Raw genomic sequence first — 18,600 nt, 5'->3', positions numbered from 1 at the left:
ATGTAAAAAGAAGCATTTGCTAATATTTCAAGATCTATCAATGGACGTAGATGGAATTCATGCCATTTGGTTCTGATGTTTTCACATCTTTTCTATGTTTTCTAGTACAGAGGGTTCCGCTTAATCTGATTGTCCGTTTGTCAGGCAAAAATTATCATAATAACCGAATATCACATAAACCAGTTTTAGCATTTCATAAAGGAAATCATGAAATATAAACAACCTATACATATATGTATATGCATTATTTTCAACCACACTTCTATTTTAACGATTTAATGTAATAAATATCACAATAAAATAATTATAAAGTATTTTTATTGGATTTTTAATCGCTATTTACTGGTTTTACAGATTAAATCATTATTTACTTGCATGGGATTGCTCATATCACAGGGGCTCGTCACGAAGTTTTTTCAACCTTTTATATATACCACCTCTATACTATAAAATACACTTGTGTATTTTATAGTATAGAGGTGGTATATATAAAAGGTAGAAAAAACTTCGTGACGAGCCCCTGTGCTCATATACATAATCATACGATGTATTGGACGCCATCATAAACCGGAAGTGCGTTTATAGATAGAATGATCCTGTATAATCTAAATCTTTCCGGAAAGAAAAACAACTTTATTTTTTATGAATTTATTATTCAGCACTAAAACTACAAACATTTTCTATGTGCACTACAAAATAAAATCATTTTCTATGGGCACTACAAAATAAAATCATTACATGATTGTCAGTCACATATCAGTACACGAGCGATTTTTACGGAATCCAGTCGATGAACTCTGTGATCCTGGACTGCCTTTTCTTCTTTAGGGCGATCATTTCAAATTGCTCTAGAAGTGCATAGTAGTCACTGAAGTTGTCACAGCCGTTTTCCTCCATGAATCTTCGCACGTACTCCATGCACTTGTTGACACCATATACATTTGTGGGAAGTTCATCGTCAATGTCCCCAGTCTCTGTCTCGTCTGCCTCATCCTCGCTTCTCTCTTCTTGGTCCCTGGACTCGTCTTCCATGAATTTTGCACAGTTATAGAAACGGCATAATTACGCACAAGCTAAAGTATCGTTTATATGACATGTTGTAACTAGTGTTCAAAGCTCATTGTACCTTAGTTTATAAACTTAAATTGTTACAATTTCAGCGACATCAGTTCAAAGCCGAATTCCATAAGTGCGCGTACACATACACACGAACTAATTGCCATAATTGCTCATCAAATGGTTTGTATGCGTGAATACATGTATATAATCAGAAACAAGCAACACTCTTTACTCTCAATTTCTTTCCATCAAAATTGCCCCCAGGCAAGTGTCGTCTGGAATGTGATCGTCCTGAACTATCGATGTCGGTATCTTTCATCTATCGACCAGCTGACCATCTGTGTGCGTTGAGCTGTGACTAATCCCCTGAAGCACTTTTATTTGCAAGTTTTAGGCACGTGCCAAGCTGTTTACACAGTGAGAGGTATATACGAGGTGTGGACATGGTGGAAGAGGTGTGAAAACGTTATTTGATTCTTTGATCAGCCGACAGAAATTGTATCAGATTAACCGAAAATGACATTTTTTCCCAATCAGATTATCAGTAGAAATTACAAAGGCTTATATAGCAAATGGATCGGTGTTTTGATTTTATATCACATTAACCGAATAATTACTTTAACCGCGATCAGATTAAGTGGAACCCTCTGTAACAACTAATAACGGATCTTTTTTGTAGACCTGACTACTAAGAGTTTTGTCCTAGTCCTTCACAAATTGTTTAGAAGTAACTATGTTTCAATTTCAATGTACCTTTTCATAAAATCAAAACAATTTTTTAATAATTTATTTACTAGTTGTAAATTCTTGTTTGTTTCCCATACTATTGTACAAATCAATATTAACCTACCAATAAGTAAAGAATGTCTTGTGCACGAGTTCAGCGCGCAAAGCACGCCGTGGACGCGTGGTAAAACCTCCTAGCACATCATGAGTGCTCGGCGGAGACTCAGCAAGAGCGCAGTTACTCGCCAAGTAGAGCTCCGTGGAAACGCAGTTACACGCCATGGGAGCTCCGTAAGAACGCCTCGTCGCCGTCAGGACGTCATGACTCCACTTGTTCAATTTTTAAATAAAACTTTACATTTTTTCTGAATTTTCCTTGCGATCCTACGCAATTCCATGAATTTTACAACATCGTGAACACCCCGTGGGGACGCAGCTTGGTGTGACAGGGCCTTTACATTTCTATAGGGCTGATATTATATTTAATGATACGAGTAAACTTGGACATTCAAAATAATAATCAGCTTTCAAATATCAGCGGGGGAAGTTGTGCGAAAGTGAGCATCTAAATTTTTCACCTGATGGTGCTATTTCATAGAGACACCACTATGTAACTTGAAATTAAATAACCTTATTTACAGAAATGAATTTACTTCTCTCGACGATGCAATAATATGCAAAATCCCTATTTTTATGTCAGTTGTTTCTCCTTTATCAGATCAAAAGTATTTCTCTCTGTGAAAGTTTACGTATATATTTTGAAAAAAACAAAACGGGAGACTTCTATAGAAATAGGCAAAAAATTACCAGTATGGTGTTACGGTTTTTATATTCAGTTAATTTAATTGAATGTGACAAAGGGCATATTCAGACAGATTTTGGGAATAACATGCACATGAAGTAAATTCAATGCACATTCCATGTTTTTGTTTTTTTTGTTTTTTTTTTGTTTTTTCTCTGTTTTATCATAAAGATATATCAAGAAATTACGTACATGTCACAAGTAATCTTGTCTCTTCTCAATGACATGTGTCAATTTGAATCTACATGATTTCTAAGTGGTAAGGTTTTCAAAGCTTTTGAAAAGTTTTGATACTGATATCCAACAGATATTTTATAAATAATTCAAAATATTTTCCTTTGTAAAATTGGACCTCCCCAATGTGGCCCCACCTTACTCCTGAAAAATATGATTTTGAGAAATTTAAATCTGCACTATCTGGGCTGCTTTTACTAAAGTTATAAATGGTTTTTTAATAGAAGATTTTTAAAGATATTTTCCCATATATTCCTAATATATAAAATTTGTCCCCCCCCCCAAATGTGACCCCAGCCTACACAAGGGGATCATGATCTCAACAAACTTGAATATACACTACATAAGGATGCTTCCACAAAAGTTGGAGCTTTTCTGGCAGATCGGATTTTTAAAGATTTTTTCTATATATACCTAATGGAAATTTAACCACCCCCCCCACCAACCCAATGTGGCCCCACCCTAAACCCAGGGATCATGATTTGAACAAACTTGAATCTACACTACCTGAAGATGCTTTTACATAAGTAACAGCTTTTCTGGCCAATTGGTTTCTGACATGATTTTTTGTGATTTACTCTATAAATTCTTATGTAAAAATTTAATCCCCCTATTGTGGCCTCACCCTACCCCTTAGGATTATGATTTAAACAAACTGAAATCTAACCTATCTGAAAATGCTGCCAAACAAGTAACAGCTTTTCTGGCTAAATAGTAATTGAGAAGATTTTTTAAAATACAATGATCGTACCATCAAATTTTCAATAATTTCTCCCCCCTTGAAAGTGGGCACAGCCATTCATTTTACCAAACTTGAATCCCTTTCAACATATGATGTTTTGTGTCCAGTTTGGTTGAAATTGGCCCTGTGGTTCTGGAATAGAATCAAAACTGTAAAAAGTTTGCAGAACAGACGGACACCACACAAAGAATGATCAGAAAAGCTCACTTGAGCTTTCAGCTAAGGTGAGCAAAAAATAAAATTCACCCCCCCCCCCCATATTTATTGCAATTTAGGATGATATTGTAAGTATCAATTTTATGTAGCCTTACAATCACTTTAAGGTCTTCCATTGGAAATGGAAGACCTTAAAAATTAACCTTACAATCACTATAAGGTTTTCTGTTGAAGTCTCAAAATTTTGTTAGGGAGACTAAATTACTAATTGAGCACTTACAGATCCCTGTAATCCAAATCTTCGTCTACTGTGTTTATCCTTCCCAAATCATTTTGTATTTTTTTCATCAATTCAATTTCTAGATAGTTCTTGTGCTCGTCTCCTGCTGTGTTCAGATCATAAGAAGTAAATAATTTCTCGCAAGAAATCAACACATTCTCTTTGGTAAGACTGCTCAACCTTTTCACATTTTTTTCAAAATCTGGAATGTTTGGATAATTTTCCAATACGTCAGCTTTAACATTCTGCGTAAATTCCTTGATGGGGTCAGGTTTTTTATTGTAGTGAACGTTCATGTTTTTTAAATCAACATATTTCCATTTACTGGCTGGGAAATTTCCTTCTTCTCCATCTGTTAATCTTCCTTCTGTATAACTTTGGTCAGTTTTATCATCTTCTTCCACTAATGAGCCTGTAGTCCCACTTTCTTGAACCTATAAACAATAACACAAATGTTAGATAAACTAGTGGGTATTGTTTTGGTTTTTTTTACCAAAAACCCACATGTCTCCCCTTTAACAAGAAGCCCTTTCATAACTTCTTAAATATACACCCCCCCCCAAAAAAAATTGACCGAACTAGCAAAAATTGTTTCTGCAAATACATCGTACTGACTATTTATTACACGTCAAACAACAAATTCAATACTACGGATGGAATCAAAATTAATTTTTATACAACTTTGCTTCAATTATGCATTAGAAATTTCTATTCCTTTACAAGTTTAATATCCACAAAACAAAATTTTGAAGCCTCTAGCTCCCTAATTATAAGGGCCAGCCCCTTTTTCTGTAAACTGAATGAAAGGTCTCGGTAAGAACCACAACTTTTGAAATACATCTTATAACAAATTATTATCAGGTAGAAAACTAGAAAGGAAAATACGTGAAACTTTTTGCATTTTTTCTAACCTTTGTTTCAACCCCTATACCACTCCTTTTATTTTCATTTAAATAACAAATGAAATATGTCTTGCACCAATTCAATGTATCAGCTTCCAAACCAACCCATCTTTGAGACTCTGCCAGTCATAGTTAAAGATAAACCCATCCGGCAAAAGAAGTTGGTAATTTTACTAAGGGGGAAATTTCCGAAACTTTATTGCGCATCTATAGGACATCCTAATACATATTCCAAGTGATGATTTGTCTATTGTTGAAAATGTAGGAGGAGTTCGAGGAGGAAGGATTTTTATGAAAAAAACATCATTTTTTTTTACCAATTATTTGATCCCCAAGACTACCAGAGAATTTTTAAAACCTTTTTACAAAACAACATGACACCCCAAATCAAACTCCAAGAGTTCAGTTTGCTGGTTTATAAGATGTAAGAGCAGTTTGAGAAAGTAAAACGTGACAGACGAATGGACAGACGGATGGACGGACGGAACAGGGTAACAACAATATACCTGAACTTTCTTTAGAAAGTGCGGGTATAATCAAATCATCTACTTACTGAACAATCAAAAGGATTGTCTCCATGTAATCTGTTTTAACCAATTAGGATTATGCTGACCAATCAAAATGTTTATTTCATTGACAAGTGACCAATCAAAAGTTAAGGTTCTTTGACTAACCAATCAGAGTGCAGGTATAAATATATTACCTTAAACGAACATTCTGCTGCAGAGGAAGGTTTACTTTGTTCTTCATATTCAGGTTTTGTTTCCTTTTCATGTTCACTTTCTTCTTCTTCAAGCTTTCCTTCCTTTTCACATTCACTCTGTTCTTCATTTTCAAGTTTTCTTTTATTTCTCAAGCCTGATGCCATAACTCTAAATCAAATATAAGTTGGGATAGAAAATTAATAACACCTAAAGCAAAGCTCATAGCAAGTACTTATCATAATAAATAAAACGACTATAAGCCCAGAGGCCTTGACGGTCACCTGAATGCCATAGTGCTTAGATTGACACTTCAGAGAGCCTAATGTTTACATTTTAAGGTGGAACTCTACACCAAATAAGTATAGATTTTTGTTGCATGCATTTGTTACTAAAAATAGGCAGTGCATTCAACAATAATAGACCTCAAACTTGAAGTACAATACAATATTTACTAGAGAATTTTTAAAATATCAATCTGGTTCCAGATAATCCCTTAAGTGTCAAATTTTTAAACATTTCCGTTTTAAAATTCTTATGAAAGTGAAATGTTAAACTTTAGAAATGAAAAATAAAATAATCATGAATAAAGTTTGAATGATTTTTATTGGATTCCACATAAATGTGAAACTAAAGTTTAGAAAAAATTCTTTAAATCCAATGCACTGATAATGCTATCAACTGAAATTCATGCAAACTTAAAACTTCGTCCCGAAGCTTGATCGCCATCTGCTGACGTCATGAAATTTTCACTCCGCATTGAATGCTCTAATACATAAACTTTTTAAAACAATAATTATAAATTTATTTCATACCTAAAATGAGATCAGAAAAAATAAAGAAAGTCCAAAACTATCTTGTTTGTTATCCCTCATTTCACTTATTATAACATGTTTTAACAAGGGCACCACAAAGCGGAGCATCCCCTCGCGAAATGAAAATATTGTGCGGGAAAATGCATTATATAGGAATAAACATGTAATTGAAGAGACCAAATATATAACTTGTTAAAATCACTTTGAATTAAAATGTTTTGTTTATGTCTATCGCCATGCACGCTCTGGAGTGTATCCATGGGGGATTGGTGCATTTATGTGGTTGTACAATTCCTCCCATTATTAGCAAAAACACACCACAAACGTGTTAAACTTTAGTAATATAGTTTTATAAATTCTCTTTATCCAGTACCGTTACATAATTTACTCATTTAGACAATTAGTGTGGGCAAATTTTAGTTTTATATTGAAAATGAAACATAGCTAAAATCTGGCGATTTATAGTCTGCTCTAAGAGAAAATTCAAGTTAACATGTCGTAATTTCAACTCCAATATTTTAAAAAGAGTAACGTATATTTAGCAATTTACAGGAGGATATTCGTTAAAGTCTCTTCTGAATTATGAACCTGTTCTTCTCTAAGAAATTTGTTAAATATAGTAAAAATATAACGAATAAATATATTCGTAAAATATCTTTTCGCTGAAAATAAATAGGGTTTGTCCTTTAAACTAGTTATAAAGTGTACGAAGTTTGATAAACATGCATGCGAGGGGTTTTTTTTAATCTTGCTAAAAAGGCTAAAATGAACACACATACATACATACACACACATGCACAGCAGCGATGCTATATCCCCTTCGCAACAAGTTGCGGGAGGGGATAAAAAGTTTATGTCAAAATGGCGTTGAACACCTTGTGTATTTAAATATAGAGGAGGTAGAATTTTTTTCATTTGGCTAATTGAGCGACTGATTGATAAAAATTCAGGTGCCTGTCCCTGTACATCGCTAAACGAAGAATTATTTCACTCCCAAGGATAAAATACAAAGTACCATAAATGTCTGCCAAGTCTTTTTGACTTTGTTGTTAGAAATAGTTGTTCCAACAAATTCCAGTGATGGTTCCAAAAGATTCCGGTGATGACGAGGCCTGAGTAAACTTTGCATGGCCATTTTGCGAACTCATCAGACCTGTCCAGCTCAATCTCTTGATTTAGATATATAGCTTGAAAAAACTTTTAAATAGCTTTATTAAGCTACTCAGAGTAGCTTGATTTAGCTATTTTGTCATACATACTTCTTAAATGTGTAATTTTTTCAGCATAAAAAAAATCACACTTTAGTGCAGTGATAGTTTTCAACTTTGAACTGTTCTGTAAACAATGCATTTAAAGATTACTCATCAAATTGTGTCTTCTAAAGCGACTTTGAGCTTTACATTTTGGTTTAATTGATTCATGACCACCAAGTTGCTTCAGGAGGTCAGTCATGGTAAACAAGATAATTGATTGGTAATAATTCAGCACAATGAGAAGTATTCATTCTTATGATCCACGCCTTAATGCACAAAGTGATGGAGAGTTACCCATACAATGGAAATATATGTTATGCTTATTAATAAATGTGTTCAAAAGCTTCAATGTTAAAACTCTCTCTACTTAGGGTTACTTTTTCAATGGTCAATGGTGCAAATATGAGTAGTTAGTTAATTGCGATTTTTTGTCTATTTCTTATAATTAACATTTCCATGAAGAATAGCATATAAATAGCTTTATCAAGCTAGTCTGAATAGCTTAATAAAGCTTTGTAGCTTTTTTAAACTATATAGCTAAATCAAGAGATTGTGCTGGACCTGCTCATTTATGGCCAACTACTATAAAAAGCTAAATCAGAAAATTGTGCTGGACCTGATCAATTTACCTGTCTCATATTTAAGAGTAAGACATAACATAAGGATTTCAGAAGACACTGTACAACTGAAATATGAAACGGACAATTAATGATCTTAGTAAAAAGTTTTTCCTTTGTCTTATAACAGTTATAACAGTAAGATTAGTGAAACATAGAAAGAATAATCTTACCAAGACCAGGCTACGCTCAGCGCAACTTTTTGTGCGCCGTAAATTGTAGTTTTTTACTATGGGAGGCACTGTAGCTCACTGGTAGTTCATCCGAATATTTTCAGACCGGGAGCTACAGAATTGCAGCTAAACATTCTATCTAAGTGAAACAGGCCCATGTTCTTTTGTTTGCGACAACTGATATTAAATAAGCATCGCTTAGGATTTTCCCTGGTCAAAAATTCATTAATCAGTTCACTGTCATACATTCGACACAACGGTCACACCGGTTATGGGGAGCACAGGCGTGTGTGAATAGAAAATTTGGACTAGTTGCACATTCATTCAGTGGATTTTTTTGGCATCATGCAGTAAATCGGACCAGTACTGAATTGTTTTAATTGTCCCAATAGTTCCCAGCTGTAATCATGGTAATTTTTATCACTTCACACTCATGAGAATCAGCAAGACAATGATGTATACAACATAGAGTCAGTGTTACCTCTAAAGTTCACCTCAGTACACTTTCAATCAAAAATAATCGAGTAACGTCACAAAGGTTTACACATTGATCCGATAAGATTTTTTCGGCGTCAGTAAATTTTGACCAACAATTCATAGCACCATGCAATGGTTTCAAACCTCACGTTCTAGGGAGAATCAAAGTAAAATTTTTGAGAAGCACATAAGATGTGTAATTTTAAGAACATGCACATGCTTTTTAAGTAAATAAAACAGTATACTTCGCGTACTTTTATTTCTATGGGGAGTTTTAAAGAGTCAGACGACACTTAACCAACGTGAACTTAATAATTGATGTCACAATAAGGCGAAATAACTCTTACTGAAGTCATTGTAAAACTGCTGAAATTACCAAAATCCTGTCAAAATCTTGCAAAGAATGAGGACATTTCTTCAGATACAGGACACGGTTGTAACTTGCACTCATTTGGATGAATGCTCACATTTATTTTATTAACTATAATTACTGTGATTTCTAGTGGAACGTACATGTAGCATCGCCTTTTTTTAAAAGGGGGTGGGTGGGTGGATGGCAGCCTCATCCAAAAAAATCTTTACAAGCAAAAAAAAAAAAAAAAATGAAAATTCTAATCCTTCAGCTCTTTAGCAGTTCAATGGTTTCTTTATTATAACTTCCATTCATTACATGCTCCAAATCCCAAGGGGGGGGGGGGGGGAGAGGGGCAACTCCATGTTCTTTTAGTATGATGAGCAAATATTTTTAAGCGTAAATTAAAAATAAAAATAAAAATTTTTTTTTATTAAAGTGAAGGGGGCAAATCCATGATAAGTCTATTTTCTATTTGTAAATTGAAAAAAAAAATTAAATATTATTTTTTTAACATGGGGTGGGGGGGGGAGCTCTATGATGAGTCAATTTTTATATGAAAGTTTAAGAAAAAATGTCTACTGCAAAAAAAAAAGGAGATGAACTGACCGACGTTACAATCACTTTAAAAGAGGAGATACAATGCAATGAACATTTATATCAAAATCTTTATTATTCAACAACATTGTATCTGAGATTAAACTATTGTTCTACTTAAAAATAAATAAATTATAACAAATCTTATAAACTATGAATAATGAAAATTTACTGAAAAATATGTAAATTTTATTTTATTTTGCAATCAAATTCATTTACATTGTAAATTTTATTTCTTTTGATTTATCATACTTCTTTGTTTGATCACACGCTGTGCTCGCCCCAACGATCGCACCGTAAAACATATTATCGTTTACATACTAAATGATACTTACTGTAAACTTCTAAAATTTGCGCCGCTTTTACCCACGGTGGCGGTGGAATGTTTCGTAAATACGACAAATATTTTGAATAACAGAAGAATTTGATGATTGAATTGCTATTCCAGTAATAAAAAAATACATTTTAGAGATATAAGTATTTTAGCTTACAAAAGAATCCATATCATAATAAAATACGAAACTTCGGTCGTTGTTTTTTGTGGGAGTGTATAATGACCTGAAAACACATATCATATTGGAAAAATGTGTAATGACCTGGTTTGTATAACGCCCCAAATGACTTGATGACATATATATTTTGTTAAATGAATTATTTTATTGACATGGTGTGTTGTTATCATATTAAATATAATATTTTCTAATATAAAAACTCATTATTTTGTCAATATTACTATTCAAAAGCATTTTATGAGGCGCAAATTTAACGATTCTGCAGTTGACTTAACTTGATAATTAATGTGTAAGAGGAACTGAACACGGTGCTAAATTAATCAAGATGCTCAATTTGACTTTAAAGTTATACTATTAATATGTAAACGGTTTGACCGTTGGACCGAGCGCTGATTTATTTGAGCAATTTGATTTTTGTGTATTCTTACCGCGCTTGCCACAAAGGTAGCACCGTAAAAATATTAAAATTGAATACTTTATTCAGTTTCTAAAAGATCAGTTCCTATACATCGTTTACCGTAGGCTGAAGTTCTCATGTTCCCTACTAGTGGTGGACAGCTACCATTGTAAAATTTATGGTTATGGAAAAAGACAATTAAATCATCGGGCTCCGCAACGTTGATACTACCTACTCTGAAATTGATAGGGTCACCCGCAAAAAGTCTAACACTGTCATAATAATGTGTTGGTACAACTTCTACTTTAAAAGATATAGGCCCTCCTGTAATACATCTATTTAACATAAATAAAATTATAAGCTTCGAAACATTGACTGTCTTTTCTATGGGGATTGAAATTTTCAGTGTTACTAACCAATAGTCTAGCACAACCTCTGTTAAGTTAAGCTGAAAGTACATGTACCCTATCTAGTTTAACATAATCAGATCTTACTGTACACCAAGGGAATTAAAAATGAAATAAACCGATCTATATATCTTTGTGTCGACATTGTAAAAATTATAGTAAGGGAGAAAGACAATTAAAACATCACACTTCGAAAAATCGAAACACCCTACCCTTGAGCGGAAATTGTCAGGGTCACCCGCAAGAGGTCTGACATTGTCAACATATTGTGTTGATGCAACTTCTACCTTAAAAGATATAGGCCCTTCTGAATTACATCTATTTAACAAAAATACTGTAATGAAAATTTGGCATCATTACTCAATCTTGCATATCTTTTTACAAATGAAAAGCCATAAAGTATGATTTAAAAGCTGTTGCCTCTAAATCACGTTCTAAAAATTTAAGAATGATCGTAAACAGAAATAATATTTACATTTTGGCAAACACCAAGTTTTTAACCATTTCTCAAATACGTCCAAACACTGGGGCATCGTATCCGCTCTACACTCTATGACATATATAAATAATACATATTACAATAATGTATTATTTATATATGTCATAGAGTGTAGAGCGGATACGATGCCCCTGTGGTCCAAATATCACGAATTATTTTTCATGAAACAACCGTATTTTCTCTCAAAAAAAGAGAAAAAATGCATGTCATTGCCATCGACTTTAAAATGCAATGCAAATCTAAAAAAGACGAATGAAATACATTTACAAAAATCATACAAACGCATTAATTTTTGAACAAACTTTAACCAGAAAGGACATCAAATCTACTATTTCCGCAGTGTTACCTTGATTAGACTAAAAACCCCTTTTTCATTTTTAATAAATTGCGTTCAAAGTTACAGAAATATTCCCAAATTTTGGGATTTTCTAAAAACAAAAAACCCACACAATCTATTGGGACAATTACAAAAAAATGTAACACAGGAAAGGATTAACCGTGAAATATCCCAATACTCGGAATTACCAGTGGTAATTTACTAAAATGGAATTGATCAAAAATACTAGAAAATACAAATTCAAATTCTTTATTTGATTTATACGGAGGCATAGTTCTGCCACCATTTGTCGGATGATACTGTCAACTTGGCAGATCTTTGTCGACTTAGCACTTATTCACGTGTTTAAAGATTTTCCACGCCCAATTAATGCCATCCAGTTGACTTCATATTTTTTTGTGTTTTGCGTTCCACTGTCTACATCCCAACAGATATGACTTATATGATTTCCCGGAAAATACCAGTAACTTACAAGTTTTCTATGGAAATTACCATTGTTTCCCACTGTCCTGATAAAGGTCAGTATTTCCCGCTTTTTTTTTGGCCAACCCTGGTTCGCCGGTGCATAACAATCACTATACGATTTACCTGATATGCAATGTACAGAGCTATTCCTTAAAACTGACATGAATTCATAAAAACACTAGGTCGCCATAACGGTATTAGTTCTGATCGCTTCTCAACTCCCATTGGGGTATAAACTCAACAAAACTTCTAAGTGTTCACCCTGATGAATGGAATAGTTTGAAGATTACGAAATAAAATAATGTGAAATTTTCAACATTTCGTAACTGATGTGTCTTTTCATCAATAGCACAGATAAAATAAGACAACAGCGATTGAAATCAATTAACTCTGAGGAAATGTCAAAACATTAAATTGGTATTTTTCTGCGCGTGCTTGATATCATTGACAATTCTTTGTACTTTGACATTAGTCTTGGGTAATAGTTTAAAAATGAGTACTATACATGGCCAAAATTATCATGGAAAAAATAAAAACAGCCAGAGCCGATGGAATATTGGTGTCTGCATTGTTTCTTCGACACATTGTACTCACTTTAAATTTGCTGGGTTTTTTTTTTGTACTCGACATTGTTTTAACTATTAAGCTATCCGAAGGAAACGTTATTTTGGTTTATTTTCTTCCTTCTTTTATAAGTTCAACGTAATTTCCATCGGCAACTTAAAACAACCCAAAAACTCTGAGCAAAATTCAACCAAACTGGACGTGTTAGTGATATTAAATTAGCAATGGTCAAGGTTTAGGGTCACAACCAGAGGTCAAGGTCTATGCATCGTTCTACACTATTTGAAAGTTAAATGGAAAACAGTCACCCCATCGACAAGACAAATAAATGTGCTTATTTCATATAGTAAATACATTATACTGGGTGAACACTAAGAAGTTGTGTTGAATGTATATATATACCGGCCGAAAAAGTTTCGGTCAGCTGCTTTCCGATCAAGGCATTCAGGTTGTGCACTTCTAAATGACACTACACAATTTAGTAATATGATTGTAAAGTTGAATAAAGAATACTGTGATCAATACAAAAAACGACGATTGATTCTTGGATAGAGTTTTGAATGTATCCGCAATATCCTGCACTTACAGAGTCCATGCTGTTACTGCACGATCTGCTACAGTGTGTGGTTTGCGCATGTGCGGTATTATAACAGTACGACACAGGAGAACGTTCTGCAATGTTTGAGGGTTTTTGAAATATTCGTACCTGGATTTCTGTCTGTTTTTTTCGTCTTTCATTGGATATCCCTTACCAGCGCAGTGGCAGTCATATTTTTTTCAAGGCGTTTTTTTTTTATCAAATCTTTCCGTCCAGTGTAACGTGTTGGGGTGAATGGAAAACCTGAATGCGATGAGTAGAACAATAAAAATCGACAACTAATAAGGCAACAGTCGGAGATAAAATGGAAATAATACGTATTAATGAATTCATGTCAGCTTTTGCGAAACATTTTTCGTTGAAATTGCAATTGTAGACAGTGTATTATCCATCTGTATGTATTAAGTTCAATTCTGCACCTCATGTCTCCGATAACAAAGCCTCTGAATGGTGACATATATACGTTGGAATACTTGTTTGTACCGTCACTCCCTTCCCCAATACATGTATACGAATGATCTATAAACATATTAAAATTAAACACACATTAATATTTTCACAATAATTAAGCTTAATTGCAATAAATTGAATAATCATATTATGTCATAGGTTCAAAAGAAAAGTAAACAATGCCATTATCAACAAACCGAATATTTAGGAGCAAGGTAAGGTTGTAAAATTATGAAAATATACACAAGCCAATAATTTAATGAATCGTATTGAATTTATAACTATACATCACTATAGTAAGCATAGCTCTAGGATATCAGGATATGAATATATATTTACATTCGTTTTCTTTCCCCCTATTAAATTGCATTGATTGATTTCAGAGATATTTACGTATAACACAAGACCCAATCCCCAAATCTGGTGCATTTATGTATTTTCCTTCAGAATTTCTTGAATAACCTGACTAACTCTCCTCGGGACTCCAAACCATATCACAGTTTGATTTACGCTTTAAAAACTTTTCATTGATTGAAAATATTTTTTAACAATTAAATGAATTTAAATACATAATTAAGATATTAGTATACCAAAAGTAATAGTCATCTAGTAACAGAATAAAAAATAAAATTGTGTAATTAGAATTTAGAGTGTCGTGCACAAATTCATCTGTTCCAATGGCTCTTCCGTTATTTGTCAATTGCTCGTAGAATAAAACAGAGGTTTCGAAAAAAACATAATTACGGAAAGGGAATAATTTTTTCAAAAAAGTAAATATAGGCATTAACTCCCTATTTTTGATATGTGGTTTCATAACTGCAACGGTGTGTACAAATGTAATTTCAATCGGCATTTGTCTCGTACATGAAAAGGGCAAGTCATATCACAACACTAATTTAAAAACATTTTGAAATAAACCTCAAACTAAGACTAAGAATAGTTCAGAGTAACAAAATTATTTTTTTTCACACATGAATATAACTCTATCATAGCCTTAAAGCAAACTACAGTGTGCAGTTGTTATGCATGTTGCGTACTGTCCAATGTTCTATTTGGACGATCTTGATGACATGTCGTTTATTTGGATGTAAATACCCTTGTTCCATGGTTCTGCTCTCAGATAGTCTGTTTCTTTTTGCAAATATCTTGGTCAAATCCCCAGTTGAAACTTGCGATTTGGGAGTGTTTATTCGATTGTTCCATTGAGATGCTGTTGAATAAGTGTTTTGATTTTGGGAGTTGCTTCCCTTTCTTCATGGCGCGGTAAATTTAGACAAAGGAATCAGCTTCAGGGTCTTCCAGATCCAGAATATCTGAATAAAAGAATTGTGTTGGGGCCCGTTGCTCTAAAACAGATACCTGATTTTGTGGAATTAATACCGGTATTTTCGGAAACTGACCTTTAGAATCTTCAGATTTTGTGATGTTTTGTTGGCTGCCCTGTGTCTCAAACAAAAAAGTTTGAACATTTTCATTGTCAATTTTTTCAAAGTGCTTACCCTCTAGGACAAGTGTAAATTTTTTGTTTTTTTTTAAGATACGTGTTATCAGGTTTTGGTTCTATGCCTCTTTTTATCATGTTATTTCTTATCTCTTCATGTCTGGAGTAACACTTTACGTGTTTTGATAGTTCGCCCTTTTGCTCAGTTCTGAAATCGCACAGTGAGCAGTAAAATCTAACTGAATCTAAAGGGATGTGATACTTGTATATATGCGCCATAACATGTGTCTTCTGTCCTTCATACTTGCCACAGATGATACATCTATATGATACGTCTTTTCTCATTTTTTCCTCCGTAAGTGTACATGTAGGATTTGTAATCTAGAAATAAAAAGAATAAACACAGGTATGTGGCATCAAAAATGTTTGCTGCGAAAAAGAATAGAGGGGGGGTGGGGGGGTGGTGGTGGTACTCTGCCCCCCCCCCCCCCAACTTTTTATCGCAGCAAACTTTTTCTTTTTTAAATTGACCAAATAAAAAAGTGAACTTACATGATGGAATTGCCACCCCCCCCTACTTTTTGGTGAGCAAACACTGATGAAATATACAATGTCAGTTAATTTGGTAATAGAAGTTATATAATTTTTATACAGGTACACCCCCCCCCCCCCCCCCCCACGGATTAAGGTATGTTGGTCAAGAATTTTTGGATGAGTTTGCCCCCCCCCCCCCCCACACTTTTTAAAAAACTATGCTACGTGTCTGAAACATATCTTGTTTGATTCATTTGTCTCAAATATAAGTTGTAGAATTTCATTGATATGGACAACTACCGAATTAAAAAAATCCAGCAGCCATGCTATGTTGAAATTCAAATTCATCGAGATGGAAAAATTCATCAGCATTGCAGCAGGAGCATTCACTTAACCGTGACAGCGTACATTTTATATTAAATTAATATAATATTAACATTTCCATGTATATCCTTCTTTGTTTGAATTATGTACAGGTACGTTAACTTAGCATTTTTCAGAACGTTTAACTTTCATAGTTGTCAAAAGAGTAAAATATCCCTTTCAAATAACTAAACTCATTAGTTAAAAGCTTTAAAATCTTTCGAGGAAGGCGCACATTGTTTTCCTTGTGTACATCTAAACGGATTTTTATAAAAAGGTTCAAAAGGAAAAATTGCTACTCCGTTATAATATCTTACGCAATACGTCTGTTTAAAAATGTGTATTGCGTGGAAAAATTGCGATGAAATGGTGAATCTATCCATTTATAAATATAAATTCATAAGAAATAAATATAACATTCAGTAATGTTACAATACTTTCATAGTAACTATCTGCACAAGCAAAGCTAATTCAGGTGAGAACGATTAATTTGACACGGTTGAGAGACGCACGCGCTAAATATGTAAATTCTTATGTTCAAGTTTAGTACACGTTTTGATTTGTATCGTTCGACTCTCCGCAAAGTATGTTGTACACAAATATTATTATTATATTTTCATGTTAAATACTGAAATCTGATTGGTTTAGACGCAGTTGGTAATCCGTTCTATTACCCTCTGCGTTAGCAACACACTTGGCAACAGGTAAACACAACGGATTTTTACATGCGCGTAAATTATGTGCGTACGGTTCGCCGTAGAATTCACTTTATTTCTACAAAAAAGCAGTAAAATTTTCTTTAAAAATACGACATTCAGTATAATAAAATAAATAGTGCCTGTTAGGGAGGGTAACTGTTAAAATTGACACCCCTCGAAAACCATTGTCAACCTCCGCTTCGCATCGGTTGACAATGGTTTTTTCGGGGTGTCAATTTCAACAGTTACCCTCCCAAACAGGCATTATTTATATAAAGGTATCTGTAAAATCTAATACTGGTAATTAATGATAACAATTTTTTAAACTTACTTTTAGTGAACACAGGTCAACACTTGGTATATTGCACCCAGGATAATTGTAATGGTTTTTTTCTTTTGTTAAATAGTTGTAAATATAATAATATTATAAACTTTCCATTATTACAAACCCATTGAATACTTTCACCAAAAGATTATGAAAGATTTATGCTTTAAAATAGTTTCAAATGATCATGCTATTAAACAAAAGTTATCAAACCTTACCTCCATTGTCTCACTATTCACACACAGGTTTTACTTCCGCGCAATGCCTTAAATACAAGTTGAGTTTGGCGCCCAGTTTGAGGCTGAAGCTTATTGGTTCTTATAAACATTTGGGGCGGTGCTAAAAACATGGAACGGCAAACAGAACGGAAAGCGGAGCAAAACGAACATTATATCAGATATTTAAAACTTTTGTTAAAAATAGTATAAATTCAACGAGAAACATTTTAGGAACCGTCATCACATCCTTGGGTCACCAATATTGTAGACGTCACTAAGTATTGATGATCGTTGTCTCAATTCTGTGCTCGTTTTAAAACAATTATCGTACCATATTTAGTATGGTTCAGCAGTATACCTAAACGAGTTTATCTTCAAAATACAGGATAAGTGAAATTTAGTATTTAATTGTAGAGAATATGGCATTGCATAATCTTAGATACGTAAATATTGTCAGTGATCTACACATTTCACTATGGCGTATAGAGTTAATTCCGAGTAAACCATACAGAACCTAGATAAATAAACTGATAATGACAATTTAAAAAAATATAAGATGTAATTAATTAATACAAAGAAGATAAATTACGACTCTTTTTTCATCTTCGCCAAGCAAGTAACAAATTTTCCATGCTCCACCCCACTTTTCCTTCTTTGTTTTAAGCATTACCAACAAAGGGAGGATTTCATCATGTCCAAAAATATTCATTTATAAATACTGAGTAGCACAGGGAAAACCGAGTTTGAAAAAAAGCGAAGAATTTCATCATGTTTAAAAATATTCGTCTATAAATAGCCCAGGGAAAACCGAGTTTGAAAAAAGTGAAAAATTTTATCATGTTTAAAAATATTCGTTTATAAATAGCACAGGGAAAACCGAGTTTGAAAAAAAGCGAAGAATTTCAT

General features: G+C 33.5%; 1 protein-coding gene across 3 annotated transcripts in view; it reads right to left on the bottom strand.

The window, feature by feature from the left end:
* Positions 1–10,448, bottom strand: part of LOC128184209 (uncharacterized) — a 33,848-nt gene extending 23,400 nt beyond the window's left edge. For 2 of the 3 annotated variants that reach the window (XR_008243705.1, XR_008243706.1), the window contains exons 1-3: positions 10,222–10,447; positions 5,605–5,773; positions 4,000–4,433 (exon numbers count right to left, since the gene is read on the bottom strand). Coding sequence is in view for 1 of the 3 variants with exons in the window: in XM_052853580.1 (XP_052709540.1) it covers positions 4,000–4,433; positions 5,605–5,769 (599 nt within the window). In the remaining 2 variants the exon portion in view is untranslated. Of the gene's footprint in view, positions 1–3,999; positions 4,434–5,604; positions 5,774–10,221 lie in introns of all 3 variants that reach the window. The other variant, XM_052853580.1, reaches the window with a different exon arrangement.
* Positions 10,449–18,600: the final 8,152 nt, after the last annotated feature.

Source organism: Crassostrea angulata, chromosome 5 (genome assembly GCF_025612915.1).
Source record: "Crassostrea angulata isolate pt1a10 chromosome 5, ASM2561291v2, whole genome shotgun sequence".
Taxonomy (NCBI): Eukaryota; Metazoa; Mollusca; class Bivalvia; order Ostreida; family Ostreidae; genus Magallana; species Magallana angulata.
The sequence above is the reverse complement of the archived record's forward strand: the minus strand, read 5'-3'. Positions and strand labels throughout refer to the sequence as shown.